This window comes from Rattus norvegicus, chromosome 1 (genome assembly GCF_036323735.1).
Source record: "Rattus norvegicus strain BN/NHsdMcwi chromosome 1, GRCr8, whole genome shotgun sequence".
Classification (NCBI taxonomy): Eukaryota; Metazoa; Chordata; class Mammalia; order Rodentia; family Muridae; genus Rattus; species Rattus norvegicus.
In genome coordinates, this window is record NC_086019.1 from 262,240,946 (window position 1) to 262,253,602 (window position 12,657).

A 12,657-nucleotide genomic window follows, 5' to 3' on the forward strand; every position below is an offset into this window, starting at 1 on the left:
CATTGCCAGGCCAAGAATTCCAGTATGGCGATGTGCTGGAAGTGTCTGGGAAGTGCATACACAAGGTCAGCACAGATGACCTCTCTGGGGAGGGCCTGTATCACCTGATGCTTGAAAAGCAGGGTGTGCCGCCTTAAGATGGAGAGAAAATGTCAAGTCCAGGAACCTGGTAAAGGTACCAAGTAGGAAAAAAGTGGGGATGCAATTGTGCTCTTCAGGGAGCAGAAATAAAGATAACAGCCTGCTTGCTATCGGAGGGGACAACGAGGACAGAAGTAGATGAGAGCACAGGCAGGGCACGTGATATTTAAATGCGATGGTGATGGTTTGGAAGTTGGATCTTGTTCCTACCTTTGTGGGAAGACATTTTTAAACTGGAATGATTTTTAAAGCCACACAAGATTTTCTGTGCAAGAATGGACTTGAAGATTTCATACGTTTAATAAGAAGACTAGGAAGAACCAGGGTTCAGGATATAATTTGGGTTGGGAAATGAAAGAAACCTGTGACATGTTTGCCTTAAGTTGTTGAAATGCAGTCATTATACACGAGGTTGAGCACACAGGAGAGTGCCTGGGCGGGCAGATGTAGAGAAATGCTACCCAGGCGCCTGCGCCACGTGGGGGAGAGAACTAATGCAGATCCTGCCCTCTGAGCATCCGAGTTTCCATATCAGGAACATGTTTGTACTTATAGGTGGCAAAGCAAGGCAGCAGGAAAGCCATATCCCATCGCCCAGTAGTAACTGGAAGTCAGGAAGTGCAAATGAACCCATTTGGAAGATTTTTTTTTTGTGGTGATGTAAAAAAAAGAGAAATTATGTAGGGAGTAGAAAAAGTAAAGAATAAAATAATGGTGACTATAAAAGTTTATTAAAAATTAAAGTATTTTAGCTGGGTGTGATGGCTCAAGCCTTTAATCTTGGCACTTGGGAGGCAGAGGCAGGTAAATCTTTGAGTTTGAGGCCAGCCTGGTCTACAGAGTAAGTTCCAGAATGGCCAGGGCAACACAAAGAAACACTGTCTCAGAAAAAAAAAATGTTTAAGTGTTTTGTTTGGCCTATATATGATTGAAACTATTTCTTTGGGGTAGTTTGTAATATTTCAAATTTTGATGATCTCAAGCTTTCAACCTACCATTTATTTTATTTTTGAGACAAGATCTTATGTAGTGTAAGCTGGCCTTGAACTCATTATGTAGTCAAAGATGACCTTGAACTTGTGATCTTGCTTTCTCTACCTCCCAAGTGCACAGGTTATAGGAATGTACCACCACACACACCCAGTTGGGTTGGGAGGAGGGAGAAGAGGTGAAAAGGGAGGAACATTCCGAGTCCAGCAGCAGGGCGAGCACTGAGAGGTGAGCAGTGAGCGTGAGCAGAAGCTGTATGCTTACTCAGTAACAGGTAGACTTGGTAGCAGGAGACAGAACCCAGACAACTATTTGCATGCATTTTTTCCCATTTTAGATGCTTTTACATTTGACTATGTCAAAATATTAGGAAGATATTAGAAAGTTATCTTTCAATTGATTTTCTTATTATTATAAGAAACAGCTGTGTTTCTTAGTGGCATTTTTACCTTTGGGGTCATCTGACCATTTTTTCCAAGTGAGGTAACTTGCAGTCACTCTCTCACAGGTCTAAGGTGAAAAACCTCTCACCAAGCCATTAGTGAAGACAGCAACCCTTATTTTTATTCTCATCACATTTCTCTGAAAAGACATTGAATTAATAAGCTATAGTATGTGCTGATAATTTCAGGAGGTTGTTCACAAAGCTGGAGTTCACCAGACATGGGCTACTTGCCAGCATCTCATTGTTAGGGTAAAGGATTACTTGAGTCAGATCTCTTGTGTTTTTCCCCATTTAGGTCTTGGCATGGTCACTCCTATTAATGACCTTCCTGGTGCAGACACATCCTCGTATGTGAAGGGAGAGAAGCTCACTCGTTGCAAACTCGCCAGCCTGTACAGACTCGCAGATCTGTTTGGGTGGGCACATCTGGCAAATACATACATCTCGGTGAGTCCTTTTCCTTTGGTTCCCTTTTCTGAAACTCTAACTAGATGACAACAGTGATCTTTACTAGAAAGTCCAATTTTCAGATTTAATGATAAATTAAACCTCATCTCCAAGGGAAAGACTAATTCCCCAGCTTTCCTCTTCCCTCTCTCTTGTCTGTGATGTTCCTTCAAAGACCAGCTGTAGAACTTCCCAGAAAGAAATCATGAGTGACCCCCTTCCTGTGATCCATAGCCGAGCAGCCTCAGTTACACTGAAAGGCATTGGGACAGCAAGAGCAGAGCACACAGGGTTCCTCCTGTGTTTGTGTCATTATGAGCACTTTTCCTCATTTGCTTACAGACAAGCACTGAAAGTTAGGAAGTGCAGAGGAGAGAGCATCAGGGTCTCATGTGACTGAGGCCAAGTCCTCACTGGCGCAGAAGAGAGGCTACTGAAAGCGAGGGGCAGAAGGGAGGCAGAGAGGCTGGGGAAGGAAGACAAGAGAAGAAAGAGAACAAAACCAATTTCGAGTGAAAAATACCACAATGCTTTGTCAACTAATAAATCCATAAATAATAAATACACCTCATCTGTTCACTGTTATCTGTTTTCACCCTGCCACACTTAGAAGGATGCCGCTGTTTGGAATAAAAGCCATCGAGACCCTGAGTGGGAATGGTATGGACAGTGCGGCAGGTCCCCACAGCAGCCATTCCTCAGTGTCCCCACCTCACCAATATTTGATTCCCTCACAGATGGTTTTTTCCTCCAGACCCCTGTCCATTGGAAACATAAACCTAGCCACATTTATGCTGTAAATGCAAGTGACTTCTTGTTCTAAGCCCTTGTTTTGTTGTTTGTTTCAGGTACGAGTAAGTAAGGAGCAGGACCACATCATAATCATCCCCAGAGGCCTCTCTTTCTCTGAAGCCACAGCCTCTGCTCTGGTACTGTTCCCATCCCTGTGTTACTCTTCTGGGTACTCTGTGTTTAAGAAAAACTTTAGAGTTTAAGAAAAATAGGGTGACTGATGATGACCATAAGTGACTTGGAGATATCTGATACTTTTTTCCTTTCTTGAGACAGAGGTCTCACCAGACAATCCTAACTGGCCTCAGACTCACAGAATCCTACCTGCCTCTGCCTACCAAGTGTGGGATTAAAAGTGTGCACCACCACACCTGGCCCCGCCTAGATTTTAAAGAAAAACTTTTGACCTTGTCCAACTTGTATACTTAGAAATTGTTTTTCCAAACAAGGTTAAACTATAGTCCAGAGTTGCATGTAAACTGTCTAGTTGCTGTGAGAATGGCCCCTGCCTTGTGTCTTCTTTTCTCCATGACCCCATGCCCAGCGGCTGTCATGGGTGTGGGATTCAGTTGGACCCACAGGCGCCCTGGGTGCCAGTGTCAGCAAGTGGCACATCTCCAGCCAGTGGCAGCAAGTGCTGGCCTTGGCTCACACCTCTGATGAAGAGCTTGAGTCAGTCAGTCCCCTGGGAGCTGGGTTGCTTAGTAAGTGCTAACTTTTGTCTCACATAGTACTTGTTTCAGAACTACAGGAACAAAACCGTACCTTTTCCTTTACAAATTGTTTCTGGTTGCCTGTGTTCTGTGTGATGAGTTCAGTTGTTGCAACAGAGGACCATAACATCCAAAACACTATCTGGGCAGATTTGCCAGTCCCTGAGTTGGCTTTTAGGGTATAGAAGAAATGTGGTACATATATGCCAATGAAATCTATCTTTCTAATTTTTCCAGGTGAAGGTCAACATAATAGGAGAAGTGGTGGACCAGGGGAGTACTAATTTGAAAATTGACCACTCAGGATTCAGTCCCCATGCTGCAATCTATTCAACCCGTCCCGATGTGAAGTGTGTGATACACATCCACACCCTCGCTACAGCAGCTGTAAGTCAGCCATGTGCCAAACACATGACCACACAAAGTCCTGTTTTCATGCTTCCCAACACGGTGCTCCACGGTACACCCTGCTAACCCCTCTGCATACCCAGAAAACAAAAGGTTCTTGGAGTCAAAGGCTGCCACTCTAGGGAGCACCTGCAGATAAAACTGAGCACTTGAATGACTGGGCCAGTCAGGGTCAGAGACTACATCCTAATGTACTGGATGTGCATTTGAGCTGTGTGTATCTCCTTAAACGGCCCTCAGTCAGGGTCGGAGACTACGTCCTAATGTACTGGATGTGCATTTGAGCTGTGTGTATCTCTTTAAATGCTCCCTTCTTTCCAGGAGGGTAAGTGGAGTGGGAGGTGGGCTGCAGTGACAAGCCCTGTGTATCGCCAGTCCTTTCTGGGCTGCCTGGAGAGTCGGGTTCTGATGACTGTGTGCAAAAACTAAATGTGGAATCTTGGGCCCGATCAATAGGTGTCTTCCATGAAGTGTGGGATCCTTCCAATTTCCCAAGAGTCTCTCATCCTGGGAGATGTAGCCTATTATGACTACCAGGGGTCGCTTGATGAGGAGGAGGAAAGAATCGAACTTCAGAAAGTTCTGGGTCCAAGCTGTAAGGTATGTAGTGGTCTGTGTCTACAGGGCTTTCTTTGTTGCTGCTGCTTTTGGGAAAGCCTTGTGAGCTGTGTGCTCATTTAACAGCTCACCTGGGCCTCTATTCTAGGTGCTGGTCCTCAGGAACCATGGCGTGGTAGCTCTTGGAGAAACACTTGAGGAGGCTTTCCACTACATCTTCAATGTACAGATGGCCTGTGAGATTCAGGTAGGAGCCAGACATGCCTGCTTTCTCCTCCTCTACATTCGCCAGTAGTTGGGTTTGTTTGTTTTCATGGTCCTGTTGACCAACGGCTTATTGTTCCAATAGAAATTCTACTCTATTTCATTGACAAAGCTGTGAGCTCAGTCATCCCCGAAGTGAAGAAAAGGAGATGAAAATGAAGTCCACAGGCCCAGGAGCTGAGGAGCATGACTTTGCCCACAGTCTTACTTCGTTACTTCGCTTTCTCTCTAGTTACGGCACTGTCTGAGAGAAACAGGGGCTCCTACACTTCAAGAGCTGGGTGTGTTGTGTAAAGAGCTAAGACCAGGGGTTGGGGATTTAGCTCAGTAGTAGAGTGCTTGCCTATCAAATGCAAGGCCCTGGGTTCGGTCCCCAGCTCCGAAAAATAGAAAAAAAAAAAAAAAAAGAGCTAAGACCAAGACTGGAAGTTTTATGAGCTCGTGCAGTTAGCATTCCTACTCTTCGTTATAACACATTGGACACCTTTTCCTCAGAGATGCTAAATATATGGAAAGGCTCTAATATCCATCCTAAAATCAAGCAGATCTACATGAAGTAAATGATAATAATTTTATTTCAAGGCCAGAAAAAGAAGGAAGAGAAAACTGTTTCTAACATGAGCAGACAGTCTCTCTGTGTAGCCAATGCTGGCCCCAGACTTGGCATCCTCCTGCTGTAGCCATAGTTAGAATCTCAGGAATGTGCTACCAGGCTGTCTCTGTCTGCTGACTTCTCTTGACCAAATCTCTTTTGCAGTTAAGGTCCTTTTCTAGTGGGGCAGTGAGAAGCTTAACAAAGACAAAGAGCATCTATCTCCTCCCTAAATGTCCTTAAATGTGAACACATCTCCATATTCCTTCTACAGACCACCTTTCACCAGCAGTATTAACTAGATAGCCATGGAGGTCCAGCAGCGGCCGGGGGAGTCCTGTGAACTGTTGCCAGATTAAAACTATGGCTTTTGGACAGTAAGATCTTTGTTACTGTCCTTACAGACTGCTTATTTGTCTTCTCCCACTGGTTCCAGGTGCAGGCTGTAGCAGGGGCAGGGGGAGTGGACAATCTTCTCATACTGGATCTTCAGAAATACAAAGCTTTCACCCACGGTGTTGCCATGACTGGAGGAGGCGGTGTGAATATGGGTTCCCATCAGAAGTGGAAAGTTGGCGAGATTGAGTTTGAAGGGCTCATGAGAACCCTGGACAACTTGGTATGTGAAATTTCAACCTAGACTTGAGTTTCATGTCTGTGATTCATGAACAGTAAGTCTCATCTCCCTTTGGTTTTAAAACACATTTCTAACTCCTGGGACTTGAATTTGAGCCCACAATGGCACTATAGTGTAACTACAGTGTAAGCACAGTGTAACTACAGTGTGGGTACAGTGTAACTACAGTGTAAGAACAGTGTAACTACAGTGTGGGTACAGTGTAACTACAGTGTAAGCACAATATGACTACAGTGTGGGTACAGTGTAACTACAGTGTAACTACAGTGTAAGCACAATATAACTACAGTGTGGGTACAGTGTAACTACAGTGTAAGCACAGTATAACTACAGTGTGGGTACAGTATAACTATAGTGCAATCACAGTGTAACTACAGTGTGGGTACAGTGTAACTACAGTGTAAGCACAGTGTAACTACAGTGTGGGTACAGTGTAACTACAGTGTAAGCACAGTGTAACTACAGTGTGGGTACAGTGTAACTACAGTGTGGGTACAGTGTAACTACAGTGTAAGCACAGTATAGCTACAGTGTGGGTACAGTATAACTACAGTGTGGGTACAGTGTAACTACAGTGTAACTACAGTGTAAGCACAATATAACTACAGTGTGGGTACAGTGTAACTACAGTGTAAGCACAGTATAACTACAGTGTGGGTACAGTATAACTATAGTGCAATCACAGTGTAACTACAGTGTGGGTACAGTGTAACTACAGTGTAAGCACAGTGTAACTACAGTGTGGGTACAGTGTGACTACAATGTGAGTACAGTGTAACTACAGTGTGAGTACAGTGTAACTACAGTGTGGGTACAGTGCAACTACAGTGTAAGCACAGTATAGCTACAGTGTGGGTACAGTATAACTACAGTGTGGGTACAGTGTAACTACAGTGTAAGCACAGTGTAACTGCAGTGTGACCACAGTGTAGGCACAGTGTAATTACAGTATAATTTGTCACAGTTTTAGGAGTCAGGCAGTATGTACCCAATTGTTTTCCTTCCCACCATGAATACTGATTAAATATAGTTACTATACTATATTATATTCTTTTTTTACAAATTCTTTATGTGTATGGACATTTTGCCTACATGCATGATGTGTGCCCTTGGTGCCTGTGGAAGCCAGAAGACAGCATTAGATACCTTGGTTTTGGAGTTAAAGTTGCAGGCTGCCATGTGGGTGCTGAGAATTGAACCCATGTCCTCTGGAAGAGCAGCCAGTGCTCTTAACCACTGAGCCATCTCTCCAGCTCCTATGGTGTATTCTTGAGTTGTATCCCCCTATATACTTGAAGGCTATATTCTTGGACCAATTTCTTCCTATCTCTAGTAACCACCACTTAATCGTATCTGCGAATTCAACTTTAGGTTACACATGTAGGTATGCCTGGGTGGTATTTGGTGTTTGATGCCTGACTTTCTTCAGTTACCATAATGTCCTCCAAGTTCACCCAGATTGCCACTAATGCCAGAAGCTGTTTAGTATTCCATTATGGATATGCCACATTTTCCTTACTTTTCTTCTACATTGTTGTGGGTTTTATTGAGTCATAATGCACAAAGCTCAAATGTTTTTGTCTGTACAACAGAAAAATCTTTTTCCAAAGCTTACCACATGTTCATTATCCATCCCTCTGTTGATAGACAGGTAGGTTGATGCTTTGTCTTAGTTACTGTGACTAATTCTGCAGTAAAAGTGGAGCTGTGAATATCTCTCAGTATGAGTTTACTTCCTTCAGATTGGTATCCAGTAAACAGTGAGATTACTAGACTATGTAGTAGTTCTGTTCAGTCTATTTTAATAGGATGAGGAACCTTTTGATTATGGGTGTATTAATCCATAATCCCACCGAACAATACACAGGAGCATTTGTCTCTCTTTCCCCTTTTCCCTGAGACTCAGCTCTGATGTGCCTGATAATGGACACCCTGACAGATGCAGTTTCATTTGCATTTTTCATGGGTCTGTGCATTTGACTGTGGTCTTTTGCAGAACACCCAGGTCCTTGGTTTGTGTTTCTTTAATAGGTAGTTTTTGCTTGTCATTTTTATTTCGCTTCTTCTGTATAGGACATTGACCACTTAGACACATAACATGGGAGCTGTCCTCTTAGATTGTTTACCATCTTCATTGGAGGGTCAGGAGACAGGTTCTCTTTAGACCTAGGAAGAAAGACTCCCAGCTCCATTTTCCCAAAACCAATCCCATGTGTAGAAGTCAGTTCCATTGGGAGTCGGGTAGAAGCTGGACTGCCAGCTGCCATCACTTCCAATCACGTCTTGAAACTGGCTTAATTTCTACTGCAGTGCCCTATGGAGGCTGTGTGCGGGTTATTTCCCCTCTTGTTTTTCACTACGGGCCTCTCTGTGAACCATGTGTCTAACAATGCAGCACCGAGTGCTTGGTTGGCACAGGCTTGGTTGCTTCCTCCCACAGGGCTACAGAACAGGCTACGCATACAGGCATCCTCTAGTTCGAGAGAAGCCTCGGCACAAGAGTGACGTGGAGATCCCAGCAACTGTGACTGCATTCTCCTTTGAAGATGATAGTGTGCCACTCTCTCCCCTCAAGTACATGGCACAGAGACAGCAGCGTGAAAAAACAAGATGGCTGAATTCTCCAAATACATACATGAAAGTGAATGTGCCGGAGGAGTCCCGGAACGGGGAAACTAGTCCCAGGACCAAAATAACGGTACGCCTCCCTTCTGCATAGCATTGGCTTCCAAAGTGCTTCACCTACTTACTGGTGAGTCGACTGGTCGACGCCTGAGTTATCAGGAAAGAGGGAAGTGCTGTCAAAATGGTGCCACTGTCTTTATCAGGTATTGGCTTTCAGGCTCTATTCTAAGCCTCATCCCTGGATAATCTGTTTCTTCTCTTAATACAAAGTGGATACTTTTTTTCCTCCCTTCTTACATAGGAAAATCAAGAGGCTGGCTCGCTGGTGAAGTCAGTCTGAACGGCAGCACTAACTTGAACCTTCTTGATACCCACTGCATTACACCGCTGTGCAGCTTTTCTAGCTCAGCACTCAATGAAAGCACGGCTGCTTGCTTCCAACACCAAACCGGGCCTTAGTAGCATAAGTTAGTATAGGATATATAGTTGTTTTTACCCTGTAGGTAGAGACTGGGTTACTTTATCTGTTTTACATTTTTGGGTTCCCATTTGTTTTGTTTTGGAGTGTATCCCACCAAACTTCCTTAGGGGTTGGGAGAAGGGAGGAGGGCTCACTGTGTAGCCCTGGCCGTCCTGCCCGTCTTTGCCTTCCGAGTGCTGGTATTAAAGGCTTGTTCCCTAACAGCTCCACCAAACATTCCTTAGCTATTTAAAATTAGTTCAAACTGTCATATAAGTACATAAATTCAATATGGAAATGTTTTAAACATTTACTTTATAATATTTCTTCAGGAAAAGATACATAATTAAATTCCTAAGTTTCCTAGAATTTATTTAATAATTAGAGATTGCCAGTCACCCACCATTGTTCTTACATTAGCCTCTCTAAGGGTGAGAGTGGGAAGTGAGAGGAATTCTAGGAGGTCCTCAAACCCTGTAGTTCATTAGACTGCATGCCGCAAGCCCTGTCCTAATGTCAACCAAAACTAAAAAAATGTGCACCTTAAAGACACATCTGTGACTTCTTGGCTGTTGTTACCCTATGAGATTCAACACAAGAGACAGAACTCCAAATGCCAGTCAATGCAGTCGTGTGTATGTCTGTCTGAAGTCATTTCCACATCGTGCTTTCAGCTGCCCAGAGGAGCGAGCTTTAATCAGAAGTGTAATTAATTAATTACTCGTATGCACTGTGATTATCTTTGCTCCATCTTAAGGGACTTTCTGTGAGGCCTCTCTAGCATGAGATCTGAACTAAACAACAAGAAACTCTTAGTAAAATCTGACTGGCAGCAGTACTATGCCCCCATGAGTCACTACACAGCTTCTTAATGCCTAATATTTCTGCAGTGCAAAGCTTCACTCTAGAAATGATTTTATTTTTGTTCTTTAGTGGATGAAAGCAGAGGACCCCTCTAAAGTTAGTAGTGGAACACCTATCAAAATTGAAGATCCCAATCAGTTTGTTCCTCTAAACACGAACCCGACTGAGGTGCTGGAGAAGAGAAATAAGGTGAGGCCCAGCCCTGTGAGGGATGCAGGATGTGGGGGGCACAGGAGATGCTTCCTGTAGCTTGGGCTCCTGTATCGGGTTCCATTAGCTACCACCCTTCCACTCCTTTTTCCACCCCAATCCCTTCCAAGACCCCAACACTAGGTAGGAGAGAAAGAAGGTTAGAGGGGAAGGGGCGTAGACCTCTTTAGACTACTTCCTGCTGATCAGGGGCATCAAGGACCTTGGGGCACATCCAGTCTCCATTGTCAGGACATCTTCTACAAGCAACCCATCAAAAGCAAACGCAGCAGCAGCAGCCAGCGGCAGGGGAGGGCGGAGGCTGCTACAGTAGCCTCCCCAGACCCTCTCGGGGCTCTCGCATTTATACGCTCTCAAGAGTCCCTAGAATTCTAAACTCTCTGCAAATGGCAAAAGTCATGCCCCTCCTAGAGCACGGGACAATCATAGTCAGTGGCTGTGGACAACTGGAAACAGCCCTATATCCCACACCTGGTATTAAAACAAAATCACAGTCACATAATGTAACTGGGCTTTTTAAGAAACCAAAATTTTCACTAGTTTTTACCCTGTTCAGTGATTAAATCACCAGGGGTGACATCTGGTCACATGCTTAGAAATTTGAGTGCCTAAGAGTTAACTGCATTATTTTAGCTTGATTAGATCCCTCCAGCTCTGGCTAGTCATTAGTGAACCGGTCTGTGAGAAGAACATATTCAACACCTTCGTGCTTTAAAGGCCTTGTATTGGTGGGAGTGGAATTCTCTCACAGGTCAGACAGTAGGAGACTGGATGCCAAGGGGGTGGGCATCAGTGCCAGCATTCAGATGGTGGGAAGGCTTCATGAGCATGAAAATGAAAGACTCTTACTTGAGAGTGTAAAAAAAAGCAAGCTTTTAGGAGAAGAGCAGGCAGAGGCCATCTGCATGGGTCACCCCAAGAACTTGTTATTTCCATTCAGATTCGGGAACAGAATCGCTATGACCTGAAGACAGCAGGGCCACAGTCTCAGCTGCTGGCGGGGATCGTTGTGGACAAACCGCCTTCTGTAAGTCTGAAGCTCTACGTCTCGGGTCCCATGCTCCACGGGAATGCCTCGCTTTGTAATTTTCTTCTTCTTTTTTCTTACTGAAGTTGCTATAAGTAAAAGTTTAAAAAAAAATCCATGAAACTTAAATGCTACATTTCATCCCCAACTTTCAGAGGCAAAGATGAACTGTTTGTCCTCTAGAGGACAAGGAGGGAGAACTACAGGTTCGAGGACAGCCCAGGCAGCATAGCATGACACCCATCTAAAAACATGTTATCTGCTTTCTCTTGGTTTATTAGTTTAAACCCTGATTCACTTATCAGCTGTCAAGTAGTATTTGTTTCTCACTTAAAGAGGAAAGGCACTGCCACTTCTACTGAGAGAAGCCTATAAATTATGATTCCTGATTTCAGTGATTGTAAAATATGGAGTAAAGTTCACCTTAAAAATAAGAGAGCGACACCTTTATAGATGAACATTCGTTCAGCCTGTCACACTTCCTGTTCACACTTCCAGTCCTCCCCAGCCCTCTCGGAAGGGTTTGGCTGGCTTGTTGATAATCAGCTCTCAGGACTCCGTTATTGTGTTTACTATTGAGCCGGGATGGTCTCCTATGGTTATATTGCTTCCTTCCTTACACAAACCCCGCTTGAGTTAGCATTAGCATAGTGTTTAGGGGTCTGTCACCAGAGCTCTCCCCAGACCTTTAGTGTGATCCTCAGAACCACACACAAAAGAGATTGCAAATAAATAACCTTAGTGACTTACCTGACGATAAGAAGCTCCAGCTGCAGTAAGGAGAGTAAAGGTCAGCGTGGGCACTGTACATATACACAGACAGCTACATCTGTAGAGACTGACAGGACGTCGGCCATTCTAGGCAGACGAGAAAGGAGACTGAAGTCATACAGTTAGAGCTGAAAGGTCTGATACTGAAATTCAGAAAACCACTAGGGTGTACTCTGAAAATGTATAATCTAATAAGTTAGAAAATCTAGAAGAAATTGATGAATTTGTACATTCATATGGCTTATCATTATTGGGCCAAGTAGTTTAAAAACAAACTAACAAAAACAACTTAACAGATCACTAACAAGAGTCAAGACCAAAGCAGTAACACTCTCCCAAAAGAGAAACCCTTGGCCTGGAGCATCACTGTCGACGTCTATCAGACCTTGTAGGAGACCATTGGTCCTCAGACTACTCTCATAAAATAGCAGAGGAGCCCCTCACTGGCTCTGCATGGGCAGTAAGTAATGCCTCAGTCACACCCCAGATAAAAATATAGTGGGGAAACTAGAGGCCAGTTTTCTTGGTGAACATAGATGCATAAGTGTTCAATACAATATTCGCAGATGAAATTTAAGACATTGAAGGATCACACAGTGTGATCTAGTTGCTTTCATTGTAGGAATGTAAAGCTGGCTGGACATCTGCAAGTCAGTAAACATCTATCACATAAGCAGACATGCCGCACACAAGCAGACATGCCGCACACAAGC

The 12,657-nt window shown here is 44.0% G+C and overlaps 1 protein-coding gene across 12 annotated transcripts in view; it reads left to right on the plus strand.

Annotated features, from left to right (window-relative positions):
- The window catches only part of Add3 (adducin 3), a 107,783-nt gene that overhangs the window by 88,224 nt on the left and 6,902 nt on the right, over positions 1–12,657 (plus strand). For all 12 annotated transcript variants that reach the window (XM_006231600.5, NM_001164103.1, NM_031552.2 and 9 more), the window contains 9 exon segments: positions 1,872–2,023; positions 2,872–2,952; positions 3,766–3,915; positions 4,393–4,536; positions 4,643–4,741; positions 5,787–5,969; positions 8,428–8,685; positions 10,006–10,125; positions 11,087–11,173. In XM_006231600.5, coding sequence (XP_006231662.1) covers positions 1,872–2,023; positions 2,872–2,952; positions 3,766–3,915; positions 4,393–4,536; positions 4,643–4,741; positions 5,787–5,969; positions 8,428–8,685; positions 10,006–10,125; positions 11,087–11,173 — 1,274 coding nt within the window.